General features: G+C 32.0%; 2 protein-coding genes across 10 annotated transcripts; one reads left to right on the forward strand and one right to left on the reverse strand.

Moving 5' to 3' along the window:
• The first annotated feature begins 1,708 nt into the window (after positions 1-1,708).
• LOC129285052 (uncharacterized) lies at positions 1,709-6,221 on the forward strand. Its single transcript, XM_054920596.1, has 8 exons — positions 1,709-1,968; positions 3,715-3,864; positions 4,360-4,536; positions 4,690-4,778; positions 4,871-4,935; positions 5,391-5,493; positions 5,697-5,807; positions 5,889-6,221. The coding sequence occupies exons 1-8, from the start codon at positions 1,857-1,859 to the stop codon at positions 6,012-6,014; spliced, it is 933 nt and encodes a 310-aa protein (XP_054776571.1). The 5' UTR covers positions 1,709-1,856; the 3' UTR covers positions 6,015-6,221.
• A 1,044-nt stretch (positions 6,222-7,265) lies between these two features.
• On the reverse strand, positions 7,266-12,400 carry LOC129285722 (pentatricopeptide repeat-containing protein At4g20090). Of its 9 annotated transcripts, none has more exons than XM_054921565.1 (5): positions 10,246-12,400; positions 9,427-9,507; positions 8,343-8,493; positions 8,075-8,205; positions 7,266-7,881 (listed from the first exon to the last, which is right to left on the reverse strand). In XM_054921565.1, the coding sequence occupies exon 1, from the start codon at positions 12,272-12,274 to the stop codon at positions 10,325-10,327; it is 1,950 nt and encodes a 649-aa protein (XP_054777540.1). In that variant the 5' UTR covers positions 12,275-12,400; the 3' UTR covers positions 7,266-7,881; positions 8,075-8,205; positions 8,343-8,493; positions 9,427-9,507; positions 10,246-10,324. The 9 variants fall into 9 exon arrangements, with proteins under 9 accessions (XP_054777540.1, XP_054777537.1, XP_054777541.1 ...); XM_054921562.1 differs by having other exon boundaries at positions 8,075-8,253; XM_054921566.1 differs by having other exon boundaries at positions 7,266-7,560; positions 7,643-7,881; positions 8,075-8,493.
• Between the last annotated feature and the right edge of the window lie 8,644 nt (positions 12,401-21,044).

Genomic DNA, 21,044 nt, shown 5'->3' on the forward strand with positions numbered 1-21,044 from the left:
GGATGTTGCGACTAGAGTTGTCAATTAGGGTCGGCCCTTGAAGGGTCAGGGCCTAAACAGGCTGGCCCTAATAAGCCCGATTGCATGTTAGGGTTCCGTTTTAGGCCCTAATAAACCCGATTGCATGTCAGGGTTTCATTTTTTAAGGCTCGGCCCTAGCCCTCAGGGCTAAAGGGCCGGCCCTCAGGGCTTCGGCCCTATTTTTTTAAAATTATTTTTTCAATTAAAAATTATAAAAAATATATTTATAATCATAAAAAAAGTTATTATTCATAAAATTAAGTTTAAAAAAATAAATTTAAATCAATTTACACCACAATAATAAAGAAAACTAAAATATTTAGGTCTAATATCAAATAGTAACATCAAAGTGAATACCAATAAAAATTAAACTTAGTTAATATTATCAGCTAAATCTTAATAAATAAATAATGGATGGATGAATGCATTTAATATGTTCATTTCTTTGAGTTATGTATTTAATCTTTTATTTTTTTATATTATAATTTAAAAAAAAATTATAAACGGGCCTAAAAGAGCCGGCCCTTTTATTTTCGGGCCTAAAAGGGCCCGATTTACCTTTTTAAAGGTAAAATAAAAGTTCGGTCCTCAATTTTTTCGGGCCTAAAAGAGCTGATCCTACAAGCTCGACCCTAATTGACGGCTTTATTGCGGCTCCTACAAGAATCTCTTGAGGAGTGTGTTCCTTTAATTCTACAAGACTTTAATGGGTTGCATCCCACTTAATTTTACTTGTTTGTTTTGGTTTTGACTGTTTTCCTTTTTAGCTCCTAGCCAGCCGTCGTGTATCCATTAAAAAAAAAAAAAACTCTTTCTTTGCCATTTTTAATCGCACCCACTCATGTCCACATTACATGTATCTGTCTGGACTCTATAGAGAGAATATCTTGTTGATAAGTTCAGCCAAAGAGGCGGCGTTGAAAAAGGAAGCAAAAGAAGATAAGTTCGTGAAAAGAAATAAATAAAATAAAATAAAACTCAGTGGAAAAAAATATTGACGGGGAAGTGGGAGCGTCAAGCATTGATGTAATGTTTTGGATGAAGAATGTGGAAACCATGGTTGCATATTTTCCTCTTCAGCAACGGTAAGTATACGCACACATGTAGGGTCTCCCTTTTATCGAATCAAATTATGGGTACTTATATTTTTATTATATCTGATTTTTAAAAAAACATAATTATTAATATAATTTTATTAGATTTCACTTTTAGTTCTTCTGTTTTTTTTGGTATTTTTAATTTTTATAGAGATTAAAAATATTGAAATTATTTAGACCTGAGTAATAAATATTACTAAATAAAATTTAACTATTGTGTTTTCCCTAATTTAAAAGAAAAAATATTTTATATCACAAAATCACCTCTATCTTTTAAATAGTATTAGTACTAACTGGTATTGATTCCAGTGAAGCTTATTGTGTAAATGCATAAAAAAAATTTGGAAAAAAGTATTTCTAATCAGGCGTGATGATATTTAAATAATTAAATTTGACTTACTAGTATATTTAAAAAAGAGGAAAGCTTTTATTACTTAAATTTCTCAACCATGGATATTTAGTGTGAAAAAAGAAAAAAGAAAAAAGGCGCTCGATTCTTCCTTTCTCATTCTAGTTCTAGTTCTCCAAAATCACGTGGTTTCGACTTTCAACTTACTTGCTTTACTCCTCATTCCCCTCTTAAAATGGCCTCTCTCTCTCTCTCTCTCTCTCTCTCTCACCAGCACACAGGTATATTAAGTAACAAACTAATTTGGTTGTCTGCCTCTTGTGTTCTATTTCTATCACCGGAGGGGGAAACACAGACACACACACACAACACACACAAAGTGAGCGAGGATGGAAGGGACGACGTCATCGGAAACAGCAGTCAAGGTGTCATCGATTTTCATATACCCTATCAAGTCATGCCGTGGGATTTCAGTTCCTCAAGCCCCTCTCACGCCTACTGGTAAAAAAAAAAGTTCAGAAATACCCATCTCCCTATTCTTGACTCTTTAATGCTTTATATATATATGTATGTATGTATGTATGTATAATACTTGAAGCTTTGATTTGCCGTAAACATTCTGTCAAATTCACGATTACTTATCGCTTTTATTGGTTTCTTATGGTGTGCTTGGTGATCATTTTCTTGTTTCACTCACCTGAAGGATAGCTGAAAGAGGTTTATGGCTGTGACCTCTGTCTGTCCATCATAATGGCATATTAGACATTTAAGGCATGCTTAAAGACGCAGATGTATAACCATGGCTTCGGAAATCTCAATAAACATTTTATATATTTTCTGAAGTTATCTGCAATGTTAGAGGTCAATGTTTTATACCCCGTCCTTTTGTTAGTCGATTTTCTTTTGTTCATTAAGGAAGAAATCCCTGGATGTGCAAATACTAGGTTTTGATCAAAGCCATTTAGTTCCTTGTTCTTGGATTCTTAAATATGGCCAGCTGCGTCAAGTTGCATATTAATATCTTGATTCCAAAATTTGAAAGTTAAAATCTCTGCGCATATAAAGTTTTTTACATCGCTGGGCAGAAATTGTTCTAACCGAGTCTGCTGGAAACAGCACCATAGATGAAACACACTTCTGTTTGATTATAATATTCCCTCTGGTCCACAGTACAAAGACATTAGTAACTACACAGTTCTTAAAAGTTGTTAGTTGAAATCTTAATCTTTTAAAAAATTATATATCTTTTCAATTATACCCTCATCTATACACTATATAATCCCTTAATAATGGCAAATATAATTCCAATTTACTGTTTTGCAAAAGAAATAATAAATGAGGGTATAGTTAGACAAAATTATAAGAACTATCCAATACTTTATATTTTGGACTAAGCATAGAACAAAGCGTGTGTGTATAAGCTTTGGTTAAGAGGTAGCAAAAAGTCATATTATTTTTGTCATACTGATACTGATCATTCAAAGGAAGTCACCACCGCATTTTACCCCCTGAGCATTTAGTCCTTATTTTTCATCTCAGGAAACAAAATTCTTTTGGCTGCCTCTTTGCCTCTACAGTTATTGTGGGAAAGGATAGCATGTACTTGTATCCTATGATGTGATTTTCAACTTTATATGTTGACATATGACAGTATGTCTTGTAAATAATTTGGAAACTACAGCTGTCTTTATAATGAACTATTTTGTCCTTTCTACCTTTATGCTGTTGGTAATCATGGTAATATGCTAGTTGTTCCTAAACAGCCATTTCCTTTTTTTTTAGCTATAGATAATGTGAACAGTTTTTTGTTCTCTCTCTCTCTCTCTTCAATTTCCCCTCGGCTTTCTGTTATATAACTCTTTGAATTATCCCCCCCCCTTTGGTTCTCAGTGCTTCAGACCTCGCTGCCACCTTCACTGAGTTGTTCCCTGTTTGTGTAATGTTGTTTCATTTGAATAATATCAGATTTCAGGGCATGAATCCTCTGAGTTTTCCACATTTTCTAACGAGATGCCTGCATGAGTTCCTTTCTTAAAAATACATTTGAATTATTTATGGTGATGTACCCTCCACTGATTTGGAGAGTTAACATATGATCTCGCAATTTCTTTATTAGATTGTTTATCAAACGTATTCATAAACTCATCAAGCGTATGAAATCCATGAAATACACTGCAGAAGAAGCAAATAGAAGTTATTGAGTACTTAATGAATTTAATCCCTTTTCTGTGTCAATCTAATTGACAGGATTTCAATGGGATCGACAATGGCTAGTGGTGAACTCAAAGGGAAGGGCATGCACTCAAAGAGTTGAACCAAAGCTTGCTTTAGTGGTAGTTGAACTGCCAAGTGAGGCATTTCTTGAAGGCTGGAAACCTACAAAGAACTCGTATATGGGTAAATTCTTGCGCTATCTTCATGCTTTGTGATATATAAAATATATATATTTAAAAAAATTGCATTTATTTTCCAAATATGTTTTCTTCATCCAGAATATGCTCTTTTAACTGACAACATAGGATTTTTTTTCCCCTTTACATGATTGGCATCAATCACTGGATGCTGCAACCTATAATAACCAGGAAGCTGACTCTCTCTCTCTCTCTCTCTCTCACACACACACACAGAGACTACCACCATTCAAGTCATCCATTGCAAAGTTAAATGCTTTTTTGGTTTAATGGACGACAATTATTATTTATATTATAAATTTTAGAAGTACAAATGTCTGCTCCAATCCAGTACAAGTTCCGTGTGACAAATGCTTCCTGGCAAAGAATTGAAAGTGTTAAATGGCTAGTGTTCTTTTTCTTAAGTGTGCAATTTAAGGTTACCGTTTTTCTTCTTCTTTGTAGTCCATGAACATAAGGTACCGCTCTCTTGGTGTTACAGTGTTAAAAGCACCTGGTATGGAAGCTCTCAAGATTTGTCTGAGTAGACCACATGGAGTAGCAGATGGTGTCTCAGTATGGGAATGGTCTGGCTCTGCATTGGATGAGGGAGATGAAGCATCAAAATGGTTCTCAGATTACCTTGGAAAACCCACTCGACTGGTCCGATTCAATACTGGTAGGCATTTAAACATGCAAAGTAATGAGTTGGAAATTGAAAACACTAACGCCAAGTACCAATTATAGGACAAGAATGTATTGCCTTCTATGTAATATTAAAAGCCTTTTGTAATTATCATGAACATTTTGTTTGTGTTGTTGTCAAATGCAGAGTCAGAAGTTAGAGTTGTGGATCCTGATTATGCCAATGGGCATAATACCATGTTTGCTGATTGCTTCCCATTCTTGTTGTTATCTCAGGTTAGTCAAGTTGAGAAAGTGATGCCAAGGCCATCCTTTTAAAAAAAAAAAATTATGACCTTTGTTCCATATTTGTCATTAATCCATTTCAGGGGTCAATGGATGCACTTAACAATCTTCTCAAGGAGCCGATACCTGTTAACAGATTTAGGCCTAAGTATTACTTCATTCTTGCATCTTGGTTAACTCCTACAATTGTGTGCTTGTTTGGTTTTCTATTAGCAAAAAGTTAGTTTGTCAAAAGCTATTTGGCAAGAATCAATTTAATAAAAATCAGTCATTATAATGAAATTTATATTTGAAAATATTCTTTCAAAGGTCAATTTGGTAAATTGAATGTTGTAAAAGCTCCTAAATTTTCCGTTGGGTGAAAGCACATTTTAGGTAGTTTGAGATGGACTTCTGAAACAGGCTTTTTTGAGGGAGATACAAATCCAAACAACACCTGGAATTTTATCTAAGGACTTTTTTATTTGCACACGTGAAGACTAAATAGACCCTAAAAAATTTCTCTTTTATAACTTAAGCTACTATTTCAAACCGTAGAGTACTGGGTTGATCTAAATGGACTTTCGAATCTGATAATTTGTACTTGATTATTGCATGATGAAGCATCCTTGTTGAAGGCTGTGAACCGTTTTCTGAGGACTTGTGGACAGAGATCAAGATAGGCAAATTTTCATTTCAGGGAGTGAAGCTGTGCTCCCGTTGTAAGGTGAAGGACTATGATTGCTTCATGGGAACAAGTAGCTCATGATTTCTGCTTACGGGTTTAGCTTCTATATTTTATAATATTTAGTGGTGGAGATCATGGGATTTTCTGTTATAATTTTATTCTATTGTTCAATCTGAAATCTGCTTGGAAAACTATTGATAAGAAATAATGATTAATGACTGATTTCTGTTAGTGATGGTTAGGTGCCTACGATCGATCAAGAGACTGGGATTGCGGGAAATGAACCAACTGAGACTCTGAAGCATCACAGGTCAGATAAAGTCCTAAGGCCAAATGGGAAACAGCAGAATAGGGTGAGATATGCAGTCAGTGAGATCTGAATCATTGATATTTTACTGAATAGATCAGATAACATTGTGGAACTGTTTGTGCAGGTCTACTTTGGGCAAAATATGGTGTGGAAAGATTATTATATTGCAGGAAATGAGAAAACACTTAAAGTGGGAGATCCTGTTTATGTCCTCCAAAAGGTCTCTTCTGCTGATAAAGCAGCTGCTTGAACTGTGCAAGCATGTACCAATATCTTTTTAAGTCAAACGAAATAATGAGAGAGAGAGAGAGATGGAATCTATGTCTGCTAAGATGTGATCTGTTTCAATGCAAAATCTTCATTTGCTGATGATGAAACTGGAACTGCTGAGCCTCCATTGGTAGCACGTTATGTATCATTTTATCTAGATAATGATAATGATTCACAATTCCTAAAAGTTGGTGTTCTACATCTAATGTTGTTGTTAATGGTGAGTTATCTTAGTGTCACTGTATACGTTCAAACCCAATGCAGGCATGTTTGAATGAGTGCTTTAGGGGGAGGGAGTTTTCAATTTTTCCTCCTCCATTTCCCCAATTCTCACCATTCATTAATTTTATAATTAAAAAAATCATTTAATAAAATAATTTGAGTGGTGAGAATTGGGACAATGGAGGAAAATTGGGGGGGGGGGGGAAGAGACCACTCTCCCATGCCTTAGTGTGCACTTTCTCCGTTGCCCATGTAGAAGGGTCAACAAAGTTTTTTCTTTAAAAAAAAAAAAAATCATGTAATGTTCAATCATGATAGGGGCATGTGGCTAGTAATGTATTGAGAGGAATCTATCACCATTTGAAGAGAGACGGTAATGTTTGATGCACTTCTGAAAAAGAAATAGAAAATGCTATACAAAGAAAATAAAATGGAAATAAAATAAAATAAAATAAAAAGATACATTTCACTCTTTTTTCATATCAAACGTTACATCAATGAGGAGAATTTTCATTTTACGCAGCTTCGAATTGTAAATTTAAAGTTCTCATTTTAAGAAGTTTCATTTCAAAGCTATTTTTTCATTATGATTAGAAAATTATTTTTTTCTTCTTTTAAAATAAAAAATAAATAAAATTTAGATGATTTAAATATAACAATTTAATAAAACCAAAAAAAATCAACTGAAGGAATTTAATTCTTAGTTCTTGCACATTGAGCCTCATAAATTTGTTCAAAATTCCACGAGAATTAATTAAAACAATCACATTGCATTTGTTGGTTTTTTTTTTTAATACTCTTTCATCAATATTTTCACAATTCTTCGCAATCACTTGGGCATAATCAAAACATAGGAGATCATACTTCAGCTTTTAAGTAGTAATTTACCAAAGAAGTTCCGCTAATGCAACAAGCAAAATAATTTGGTGAGTTTAGTGTCATCTTCTAATATACTTGTCAAATCTAAACAATAAATATACTCTATTTAATCTATTTAATACACAACACATGGAAGAAGACAACCATTTTAATGATGTTCAGATTTCTCAAAAAATTAGTTTTACAGCTGCTAGCTATGAGGATGTTCTAGGAAAAAAAAAAATTAAACAATATTTCTTAACAATTATCCACTGCTCTCAATATTAGATCACATCTAATAGCTTTCCAATAGGTATATTTGAATCTTACAATGTCAATGCCAAAATCTTCACAGATTGATTTCCTGGATTTCGCTCTGCTATAGAATGAACTGATTTTCCAAGATTCTTACAAAGCGAACCTGTAAAGGCTAGCGGCTAGCCAAACTTTGAGCCACAGAGGATAAGATAAATATGTTTCCAAAATATCCAACTTCGATTAAGCATCAGTTATTTGGATAGGAGATACCGTGAAATGCATGGTAGCCTTCCCAGGAACCGCTTTGTTCTCTTATTTTCATTATACAAACATGCCAGGTCTTGTGCTTCATAAAACCGGGTAGAAGCAGATTCTACACTAAGTCTTGTGCTTCATGAGTCTTGTGTTTCAGTTGAAGAGACATGGAGAATGCAAATAGCACCTCTTCAATAAATTTTCCATATCCAATCAAATAATCCTCCCAGGATCATAATCTCCTTGAAATTGACCTAGAAAATCAGTACACTTTATTTGAAAGTCCAAAACTAAAATGCAGTTTTAAAGTCCTTGTTATTGGGTTTTCCAATAAGAGCTCAACATATAAACACTTTTTTACATCTCAGTACTACATAGACAACTTAAAAAATTCATTCAGATGCAATGATATTAATATAAACATGATACCAAAGACTTAAAAAATACCTGGGTATTGTCCTCCTTGAAATCCATGATGGAAAGGAGAGTTGGTTTAAAGCTTCATGAGTTAATGTATCGTCCTCCCTAGCTGTTCTCATCTGGTCTAAGGATCGCCTTACACTCTGCTCCACTTCTTTCTAAAGGATCATTTGAATAATTGCAAATCAGACTATCACAGAAGGCATCTTCAGGCAAGGGAAATACATTAGCCAAATCCGACAGAGATGTAAAGAAAACTACGAAGCTAGAAATGAGGAATGTCAGTTGTGCGTACTCCATAATCCACTCTCCACATATAAGCAAGTTCATATTTGATGCCTTAGAGTACATTCAACTTTGCAAGCGGCAAATTTAAAGAAGTTTATCTGACAAAAGGCTACTCTTTCCAAGCTCTGTCCAACGTGAGAGTCAACCTATAGGTGCTTCTTAATAGCAAAAATTGTTAGCACAAATTACAAGATAGTGATAAATGTTCCTAAGGAGCAAAATGACAAACAATAAGTAGGAAACCAAAAAAATAATAATAATAATAAAATAAGAGCTCTTAATATTACAATGAAAGTGAAGCTTTACTGCTGGTGAAGAAAACTTTCTTATCTTGATATTTATTCCAAAAGTTATTAGAATTTGACGACTACAGAACCACTCCAAACATGGATGTAGTTTCATCCAGTACCTTAATTTCCTTTATCAGATCTAAAATTCCATACAAATCGAGCAAGAACGTTCTTGTTGGAAGTAGTAACTAAGAATTTGTATTTTTAAAAAAAGACACTCGATAAAAATGTAAGAGTTGAACAATGAGAAGCAAATAAATCGATAGTAGCGTCTCAAACATTGACAGGTATCAATTCTTTGAGAATTTTGTTTATTTCATCTATTCAACCCAGAAAGAAAGAAATAAGATACACCAATTGAAAATTCACCATCTAGACAGATATGACTACTCAACTTTACTGAATTCAGATGCCAGTAAGAATGGAAATTCATCAGATATAAGCTACTATGTCCACAAGCAGAAAGAGAACCCATAGCTCTAGCTTCTGAAGCTACATTTTAAACAAAGTCATGCTTTCCAAAAATAGAGATTAGGAAGCATTAATAAATAAAAACTTCAAACGCTAACTTCAGAAGCCTTAGGGCTTAAGTGTGAGGAATAGCACAAATATTGAATCACAAAATATGACCATGCTTCATGAAATCATGCAAGATGACGACAAAAATGATGTAGCAAAGATGCGTATCATGAAAAAAAAAACAAAGAAAGAAAGAACTTCTGCACGTTTTTTTTGTTTTGGCCAAAACTTCAGAACACTTTAATCATCCTAAAAGATAACCTATAGTATCTCAAATTTTACCTGTATTCTCTCTTGGTTTAACTTCTTCATTGAATGTTACCAGGCAGCAAACACGACCTAGCATGGATGTTTATAAGAGTACTGGCAAAAAATGCACACAATTAGAGAATACCTGTCTCAAATCAAATCATCATGAACAATTATCGAGAAATTAACTTGATATAGTGGTGTAAAGACCATTGCTATCAAGGATTAAGATAACCCAAAAGCTTAAACTGTTAGATGAAACCTTAACCTGGTTTTATAATATCTCTAATAATTGCCAACAAAGTCAGAAAGTCACTTATAAATTACCAAGGAACAATTTCTTTTCTAGGCACATCAAATGATCCAAATGCATATTTAAGACTCCCTGCATTGAAAAATATAAAGCATTTTAAACCTAATCTCCCCCCCCCCAAATAAATTAGTTAATTATCTTCAAACTAATGCCATCTTTCCATACTCACCTTTATTTAATAGAGCGCTTCACTTAAGAATAAACATAAAATGATTTATTTATTTATTAAGGGTATTTTTGGGCAAAAAACATTAATTACGCTTTGAAATATTAAAAATGTCTCATATTTTTTCACGCTCCACCCCTCAAAAAAAGTCTTATATTTTTTAACAAAGGGAGTACAATCTAAATTTTTACAAACACTTTGTCTCAAAGTTAATAGTAATCAAAAAATACGAGTAGAGATTAAGACAGAGGCTTACAGGGTGATGACCCTAAAAAATTTCTATCACCAAATAAACAAGTGAGATTTAAGAAGAAAGCACAATGAAATTTCTAGCTCTGCTGTCTATCTCCCTTTGAAAAGTATGAAGACTTACAGAGTTTTGACCTTGACAAATTACTGGATTTGGAGTCTCTAAGCTTCAAGAGAGTTGGAAACAAAGGCTCTAAAAAAAATCAGCAATACAGCCTGCTCCAACATTCGTTAATAGCTTTTCGAATGTTCTTAGGTTTGCAAAGCTCTTGAACAACTATGGCCCAAGTAGAACCCTTTGGAAGCAAATACTTACGCAGCATCAATTCTATAATTTTGGAAGCACCTTTTATTCTATGTCGCTTAACTAACCGGACTACAAGCTCATCTAGAAACTCTCTCCCATCTTGAGGTGGGTTTACTTTCTCCCTCAGAGTTCTCAAGAAAATATGGCATGTAATTAAGTCAGGGTCACAACCCTGATCCAGCATAATATTTAAAAGACCAATAGCACGGGAGATGCTATTCTGCATGCACAAAGCATCCAAGAGAATGTTGTATGTAATCACATCTGGTTGTGATTCAGATTCTTGACAAAGCATCTGCTGGAAAAGTTTCATGCCTTGTTCTACTAACTGAGCTTTGCAAAAACCATGAATCATTGAACTGTAAGCCACAACATCTAATTTAATTCCTCTACTCAGAGCCTGCTTCCACACCATTAAGGCCTCCATAAGCTTCCCCTGCTTGCACAAGCCATCAACTAGTATGCTGTAACAGACTTTATTATGATTACAATTGTTATCTTCCATCTCTTTCCACACATGAATAGCTTTATGACTTTCACCTTTTTCAAAGTAACCCTTCATTAGGGAGTTATAAGCAAAAGAATTGGGTGCACATCCTTTACTCTTCATCTCACATAAAACTTCCCTTGCATCATCCGGCTTTCCTTCTCGGCAAAGACCATCTATTAAAGCACTGAACACGACAATATTTGGTTGGCATCCTTTTTCTTCCATTTCTCTCCACAGTTGCATTGCAAGCTCGGATTTTCCCTCCTTGAACAACCCACTAATAAGGGATGAGTAAATATGCTCATTCCCACCGTGACCTCTTTCTTGCATTGAGGATAATACATGAACCCCATCAACAGATCTGCCTTGCATAACAAACCCATTAATGAGTGTTCCATAAGTAATATCATTAGGCACACATTTATTTGATAGCATTTGACTCGTTAGACTAACTGCCTTGTTCAACTTACCTTTGAGACACAATCCATGAACCAGGACATTATAAGTGGCCTCATTTGGGACGCAGCCTTTAAGACACATGTTATCAACAAGCTTGGCTGCACGTGCTAAGTCACCCTTCTTGCACAATGCATTAATCAACACATTAAATGTGATGGGGTTTGGGAAACAACCTTCAATTTGCATCTCATCCAGTAGAGAAATGGCATCTTCGATTCTACTCTCCTTGCACAACCCATCCATTAGTGTACAGTATGTATATGTATCCGGAGTGCAATTCTTGAGTGGCATTTCTCTGAACACTTCAATAGCCTTGTCAACTGAACCCAGCTTACACAGGGCCTTGATAACTAAGTTGAAAGTGAGTACATTTGGATGTATGTTCAAACCCTTGGTTGCAAAAACATCAAAATAAAACTCCATGGCACGAGTGAACAGACCCTCTTGAATAATGACATTAAGAACACAGTTGAATGATTTTACAGTATGCCTACATTGAAATTCTTTCCCCATTCTATGAAACAACTCCAGCGCCTTTTCAGGTAAATGCGCTTTCCCACAAGCTTTAAACATAACAATGAAATTCCTTTCCAGGAAAACTCTCCGTTCACGCTTCATTTGATCCAAGACCCTGTCCAGGGACCTAAAATCGCAGGAAATCGCATAATTTTCAATGAGTGAATAGAAACTCGAATCGCCCAATTTGTAAGAACCCGCTTGGATACCTGATTTGAAGATTTCCACCGGAACCGAAGGCTCAACTTCATCGTCTACGCCATTATGAGGAGGTGAGGAGCAACTCTGAAGCGAATGAATTCGACAATGGACACGCAGGCTGAGACCTCTCAGCACTGAGTTTCTGAGAAGATTTGGGAGAAGGATTAAGCATTTGTGCATCGATCAACTAGGACTCGCTTTATGAAAATGGTTTGATGAGCCCCCAAGTAGCTTGGACTGCGGAAGAAACTCGAAGGGTATATTGTGACCTCGCGAGAGGGATAAGTCCATCGCCTGAACACTGAAGGGAAGTCTAATTTTAATTTCCTTTTCTTTCTTCGAAAGTATAAATGGAAATATATGATTAAAACTAAAATTAATAAAAAAAGTCTTTTTTTTTTTTCCTCTGGTTATATACAGGGAAAAGACATCTCCAAAGCTTTATATTTTGCTTCAGTTTTAAATCAGACCCCTATAATTTTATTTGTTGGAAGTGGGTCCTTATATTTTTGCTTGTTAAGTCCGCCAACACCTAGAAACATTAGAAATGATTGAGTTGGCTAATGGAGACAGAATTAGGTCCTTAATCATCATCTATATGGATTTGGATTCTTTAAACATTTAGCCGACACTTCGTGCTCTTTAAGTCTAGTGTAGTGGTATCTATTTCATTGACAGAGGAAGAGGAAGGCTTTGGTAAGTTAGTTGATGGTTTGAAAGTGTTTCTCAGTTCTTGGTTTCGCGCTGATTGAGTTCGTTGTTCATGTAAACATGCTTTTTGGTTGTTGTTCGGGTAAACTTGCTCCGGTTGCTGTTCATTGACACGTATCCTTGCCTTTTCTGTTGTGTGCTTCTCTTTCATGTGTCATTTTGTGATATGCTTTCATAAATCATTGTCCTTGCTTGTGCTCCGTTCTTGCTTCTTGGCCTCATTCGAAGACTTAAATAACGAGAAAATATATTAAAGTATTTTTATGAATGAGAGCAATGACGTCGTAATCAAAATTCAAAAATTGTTAATAAAGTCCTCATTTCTCCAAACAAACTGTAGTTTGAAATTATTATTACTAGTATTATTCAATGTAAATATTGAATCCACACCCTCGTTGGATTATTATTATTATTTTTTGTAACCTTATCTATCTCTAAAGTTTGCTGAATTAAAGTGATCTGGTGTCTGTTCGCACTTGCTTGTGCTCTGTTCTTACTAAGACAAAATGAAAAAGAAGCATTCACGTGATACGTATTTAGTTTTAAATTCATAAGAAAGAATAAATGTAACATATCGAGTTTTCAATTTGAAATCTAATTAATCCCTCCATCTCAAATTATAAAATATTTTTAAAAAAGATTCAACTTTTCAAAATATAAAACACTTTAATAAAAATAAGGTTTCATTAATGATAGTTTTTTAATATTACTCTTCCCATACATTCTCTCTCTTTAATATGCTTTCACCAATGGAGTATTAAATGAAAGGCATTTTTTAAAGTTTATACTTTTATCTTGACAAACTAAGATTGTAAAGTGTATTTAATGAGTTTTATTGGTATATGAGATTTTGTCTAAAAATATCTTATAATTTGAGACGGGAGAAATACTAATTAAGGATAAATTAGTAAATTAGTATATTAATTAAGTTAATTGAGTTTCTTAGTTATTAAATAACCTTTTAGATCATTAGACAGTTTCAAGAAAGGGCCAGGATGGGAGTTAGGCCAAACCGAGTCCAAATGTATGAACCAAAGTGAGTTTTGACTCACTGTACCATGGATTGCGTGTGACATCTTGGAAAATTAACCATTGATTAACTAAGTTAAATGAGGTTAATTAAATAAATTAATGTGGTGTGTGTTTATAGAGAGTTAATGAATATTTTAGGTTATGATTTCAACTCTAGAATTGAGTCAGGAGAAGAGTTAGGACACCCGAACCTTGAAAAGGGAGGAAAACAAGGAAAAGTGGTGTTGTGCCACATGCCGCAGCGTGTTCACGGGATGTCGCAAAAACAAGAGGCTTGTCTTTCTACACCACATGCCATGGTGCGGTGGCATGTGCCATGCACATGGTCAGATTCTGACAGTAAAAAAAAGTGAGAATTAGTTTGAAAAACAAAAAGAAAATAAAGAGAAAATGAAAAGATGTGAGAGCTCTACTACGGCACAAGCATAAGCCAACACCTAGATTACACTCAATAGACTTATAATAACCTATGTAACACACCACAACAACTAAATATCGTATATTTTACAAATTCAACCCTTATCCACTTAATTTTGAAAATAGTGGGGGGAGGTATTTTCACTTTAAAATTCAGTATAATTTAATACAAACATGCATATAGTCAAATTTATATTTGTATTTATATTTGTGTTAGTATTTTGACCTTGCTCAAATATTTCAATTAAAAAGATATCACATACAATAGGACTTGAAATACACATGTCAATACTTAATATTCAATGGTACAAGTATAACAAAATATAAATATCCTAGTTAACAATATCAATTAATAATACATATGTGTTTAAAATTACAACAGGCCTACAGTAGGAAACCAAGTTCCTAAGCCTCAGGTACTTTTCCTTTGTCCTACTTGAAACTATTGCTTTTAAAATGTTAAATGGAAAAGTGAGTACAACCACTCAATAATTAAGGTTGATATAGCATATACAAATACATGTTAATTAATTGTAGTGATGTAAATGGCATATTCAAATGAAACATATTCATATATTAAATTATCTAATTCATATAATTACAAAACTAACAATCGTATAATATTATATTACTTAACATGTAAGGGTTACAACAATGACAACTATGTGCCCTTTGTAAGATATGTAAGACTACAAAAATAATAATTATATGACTAGGGTATGATATGCATAATCAATGCTAACTTTATACTCTCCTAATATCTTTAACATGAAACCAGTGACTACTTAGTGGGCTATATTCATGAACTCAAACTTCTCAAGCCGTCCACTTATGAGGAGCTGCTTGACTAAGACTACTACACTCACTTATGCCATATGGTTTCTCCCAATACTAACAACCATAAGGTGTCGTACCCTTAATCTAGCCTCATCATGAACCGATAGAAATTAGTTAGATTTGAGTTCCTCGAAGAAGAAGTGGGATAGTCCCTTTACAATAATGGGATAATGACTACCTACTATTTCAACGATTGGCCACCTAGCTAGTTTTTTATTCCAAAAGTAAATAGCCAATACCACGTGGATTTACAACATTTACTCTTTTCCCTATAGGCAAACTCCCGCCTGAAACATATTTATTCTTGCATAAAATTTCTCATTAAATGCATTGCTCGCAATTTCTCAATCATCAAAATCCACAAACTACTTTATTCTCCTTTAGTTATTATTCCCATCACATATTCCATCTCACTCATATCACATTATCATCACATCATAAGTCTCAACATGTTCTCATATTTATGTTCAAACATATCATTTATCCACACATGCATATTCATATAGACAATTATTCTTACACATATCATTACATCAATCTTAATCATATAGCTTACATGCATTGCCACAATTTGTATCAAACATTGGTTTACAAACATAACTTGATTTTCGAACAATTCATTTAAACATATAATCAAATAACAAGCAAATGCATAAACTAAACTTCCCCCTTTTACCTCAAACTTTTGAGAAGTCAAAGATTCACCCCTTATTATCACTTGCTTTCAAGCTAAACTCAAGATCACTGGTGCTTCACGAGGTTAGTCTATAATTAACATTAACACACATCATTAATAATCATCAAAATCACTACCTCCAACATCTAATTTCATACTTTAATAATCAAATTTCTCAACTATAAGGTCAACCTCACATTCAATGAGTTCTTTAACTCTCATTAAATTTATTTAGCTCTTAATAACTTAAATAATCACTAATATATCATCCAACAACCCAAAATCATCATCAATGTTACAAATTATTCACTTTCAATTCTCAAATTTTAATACTTTAATCACCTAAAACTTTCAACTCTCAAATTTAATCATTATATTAAATTTGTTAACTTTCATTAACTTCAACTAACTTTATTAAACCCATATACTACCAATAATGGCTTCTAATAATACTAACTTTTATTATTAATGGCACTTTAATGAGCAAATTTGTCCATAATTGAGAGCATTCTCATAGGTGCATAAAACCACTATATTCAGGTTTAGATAACTCAAATAATTCCCATTAGTCATATTTAGACCAATGGGTTCAGACCTATAGCCTTAGGTCTGAAAATCCTCATCTTTAAACTTCAAATCTCACTTTTAAAATGTTTAGAGAGAAGAAGAAGGAGATAAAGAAGGCGTACCTAAGTGAAATCAAATTCTAGTCACCTCTAAAATGCCTAAAACTTGATGTCCTAGCAGAGCAACTATTTTTTCAGTTGCCCTCCCTTTATTTCAGGCTCCCTTCTCCCTGTTTTGAAAAATTATGGTTCTAAAAATTATGCTATAGCATATCGCACAGTGGGCAATAAATCAATTTTTTTTCTCTACAATTTGAGCCTTGATGACCCAACTCACTTCTAAACCCAATCTAATGGCTAAAGTTAAACTCGATAGGCTTATTAGTCATCTCTAATTATCCTAAACCCATTTATACTTAAAATTTATATATTTTTCCTTCATTATCTTAATTAATCAAAGGAATAATTTTTAGGATGTTGCACCTAAGCCTTACACTTATGAGAAACTACCCAACCAAGGCTGTTACACTCACTTGTAAGTCATGATTTTTCCTGATACTAATAACCATAGGGTGTCGTGCCCCTTATCTAGCCTCCTCATGAACCTATGAAGATTGATTAGGTTAGAGTTCCTCGATAAATAAGTGGAATAGTCTCTCAAAGAATAAGTGGGATAATAAAAGTAAAGAGGCAAGCCATCAAGATCCAAATAATGGCCTTACCACATGGATTTCCAATATCTACTTTTCTCTCTGTAGGCTAATTCTTGCCTTAAATGATCATGCAATGTACATATATTACACCAGTAATATACATATTCTTAATCATCATGATTAGCATGAAATTCATTAGCATCATTTTCATCACATCATGCTAATTACTTTTCACAACCACAATCATACTCATCAAATATTCCATTCCACAACCACATCTTATATTTCTCATTCCTATGTGCACATGCTTTTACTCAATAATAACAAACATATTGACACATATATTTACACACATCATTTTCATCAATTTCCACATATCACATAAACTTATCACATTGCCACAATTTGCATTAAATATATATTTACAAATATCACATGTTTTTCAAACAATTCTTTTCACATATAATAAATCAAACAAGCAAATGCATAAACTAAATTTCCTTTATTTACTTCAAATATTTGAGAGGCTAAAGGTTTACCCTTTAATAACCAATACTTCCACACTTCAAGTTGCTCAATTGGTGTCAAGAAATGATTAATCTATAATTAATTATATGAATTGTCATTAATATCCCTATTAGAACAATTTTCACTATTTATTCAACACTTTTACAACGACTAAAATTTTAATCCCTCACATTCAAACTTACCTATAGAGTTTATTAGTTTTCTTTGACTCACATTAGTCTAAATAGACTATTAAACCCTAATTAATAGCTATCCAATACCTCCAATTACCCTATTTAATTATCATTTTTGAGTATTTAGTTTCCTTCAATCACCAAAGTCTATTTAATTATTAACACTAGGTTTAAATAATTTAAATAACTCCCATTAACTCCATTTAAGTTAATAAATTTAGATCCATAGCCATTATAGATAAAAAAATTATCTTTCAAATACAAACTCTAGCTTAAATCTCCAAGAAAATGGAGAAAGATGAAGAGAATTGGCATAAGAAACTTACCCTTTATTGTATGGAAAATGGAGAAAGATGAAGAGAATTGGCATAAGAAACTTACCCTTATTATATGGAAGCTCTAAAATGTCCCCAAAGGTCTAAATTATCGAGTCCTAACAAAGAAAATCCCCAGCTCTTCGTTTTACTTTTTATTTCTTTCTCCTTTTCAAATTTTGACACAGTCTTATAACTATAAAATTTTGACGATATGCTGTAGAGAGACCCATCCTTCATGAGTTGCTGCACATGCTCCATGAAAAAGGTGGTACATGCCATGACATGTGGCACAAACTTCGCTCCTATAATTTTCTCCTTTTTAAAGGTCCAAGTAGCCTGACTTTGCTTCGGACCTGAATCTAAAGCTAAAACTACAATCCAAAATATTTGTTAGATCCCTCTGACTACACACCAAATTAATTTACTAAATTATCCTAATTTAACTTAGTTAATCAAGATTAAATTTTTGGGATTTTACATATGTTTTTTCTTTTATATGTATTATTCTTTTTGATGAAAACATGGTGGATATAAACTTTTTTAACAATAACCTAATAAATTATAATAGTTTAGATTAAGAGTATAGTTTATTAGTTAAACCGAATGAGCTGTGGAATAAAAATACATCACAGGCTCTTAAAAAATAAATTATTTTAGTGCACTATACAAATTTTAAAAAAATCAACTATTGATAATTTTTTTATTGCTAGCAGGTATTCTCTTATTAGAAATAATTATATTTGATATATGGTTGGGCCTTAAATATGAATACTTGTAATGAAGATTCAAATACTATTAATTATTATACTCTATTTCAAATATAAGATATTTTTACGTAACATTTACTTTCTCAAGTTCTTGTTTTAAGATATTTTTTAGAAGAATTCTTTAGCTTTTAATAAAAGGCACATGCAGATTATTTATTAATTTTACTCTTGTTATAAATTTAATTTTATGATTTATCCTGTATGTATCTCTTTTTCTATTTTCAATGGGAGTAGATTTGATTTTTTTTTCATTTCAAAATATATTTAATGAATTGATTTTAATTTTTTAATTAAGTAATCAATTGAAAGTGCCTTGTTCTAAGAGTAACTCGGGGGTATTTGTTAAGAAAAATAGTTAAATCAATAAGATTTTATTTTATTTCCAATGATAAGGAATGGGTCATATTAATAAATAGGTAAATAATATTCAGAATTTGAATTTTGCATTCAATTGCATATATATAATTTGAGTTGTAATTGATTCCTTAAAAATAAAAAAAATTACTTTTAATCCCTACATTTTGCTCAAATTTTATTATAGGTCCCTACTCCTTTTTTGGTATTTCATGTCCTTATATATTTTTTCGTCTATAACATTAGTCCCTAGAGTTTTGGAGGAACATTGACACTGCACAAATAGTATTAAGATTGTTAATGTATCAAGTAATACAATTAAGTTTGTGCTGATGTGTTAAATAAATATTGAGTTAGACTTTCTAATTAATGAGCAAAATAAGTTTTTTAAAAAATATAAATTAATTAAAAAAAGGTTAACCTGAAGTTAAAGAAAACTTTCAACTTAAAATATATACATAAAATATCTCAAAAAATAATTTAAAATGTATTTTAATTTTTAAGACATGCAATTTTTTTTTAAAAAAGTGAGTCTTTTACATTTTTTAAGTATCCCTAAAATATATTTTATAGTTTTATAATATAAAAATAATTCATTTTAAAGTAAGAATTGATTTTAAAAAAATTACAAAATAAAAAAATTAAGTATTCAGGCTTTTTTTTATAATTTTAATCTTAAGGCTGGACAAAGCTGAAGCTTGAAAGGTTCAACAAAAAAGTAATGGGAGAACCTAAAACTCTCAACCTAATCTTCTTCCAACTAGAGTCAATAATTTAGTTAGGTTGAAGCTCTTAGCTTGATCTCCTTCCAACTAGAGTTAATAATTCAGGCAGGCTAGCCCGAATAAGCTTGAACTTATTGAAAAATAATTTTTATTTTAAAATTAATTATTTTTATATAATAAAAATATAAAATATATTTTTGGGATACTTAAAAAAGTAGAAGACACAATTTTTTTAAACAAATTTGCAAGTCTTAAAGTTTAAAAATCAAGATTAAAATTTTTTTTAGATATTTTAAATTGAGAGATTTTTTTAACTTCAGGTAAGCTTTTTTTCATCTGATGTAGCATTTTTTTTAAAATTTATTTTGCTAGTTAAAAAGCTCAACTCAGTACCTATTTAACATAGAGTTAGTAATTTAGGCAAGACTGGCTTAATTCAAGTTGGGCTTATTTGGATTAGATTTAAAGTATTTTATTTTATTTAAAAAGCTTATATAGTCAATCCCGACCTTAACACCTTTGGGCTTTGGCTTATTCAGGCTGGCCAAAATATCCAAAAATTTTTAAAAATATATTTTTTGAACAAATTTTAATTTTTAAATAATTTTATTAAATATAAAATATTATTTTAACTTTGTAACTTTGCACTTAAGTAATTATGTTACTATTTTGTTGTATTACGTATAATTTATTCATAAATATTGTCTTTACTTGTAAATTAATATCTTATTTTTTAATTATTGTTCTTATCATAGTCATATATAAATATTTTATACATTTTAATCAAATTATATTATTTTTTTGATCAAATAAATTATATTATTTTAATTATAATTAAATTGATCTCAATTCAATCACAGTTAAACTACTAATCTAAAATTATTGCTCGAATTAGTTCAAAATTTTTAATAATTTTAAGTAAACTATACTTTTTATTTTAAGAACATGAGAAAAATAGTCATCATTATATTATGTAAAATAAAATTATTTAATTATGAGTAAAATATTTTTTTAGAATTATTTTTTTAACTTTTATATTATTTAACCCCTACATATAAGGAATGTTTACTTTAATTTATTTTTATTTTTTAACCAAATCTGATGTGGACGATAACTAAATAATTATTTAAAAATATTATTTTATTTATTATATTTATCTAGTAGTAGAGTCGAGAATTCATATATATTTAAATT

Source organism: Prosopis cineraria, unplaced genomic scaffold, assembly GCF_029017545.1.
Source record: "Prosopis cineraria cultivar Desert tree isolate PC_DT_omini unplaced genomic scaffold, ASM2901754v1 PC11, whole genome shotgun sequence".
NCBI classification, from domain to species: Eukaryota; Viridiplantae; Streptophyta; class Magnoliopsida; order Fabales; family Fabaceae; genus Prosopis; species Prosopis cineraria.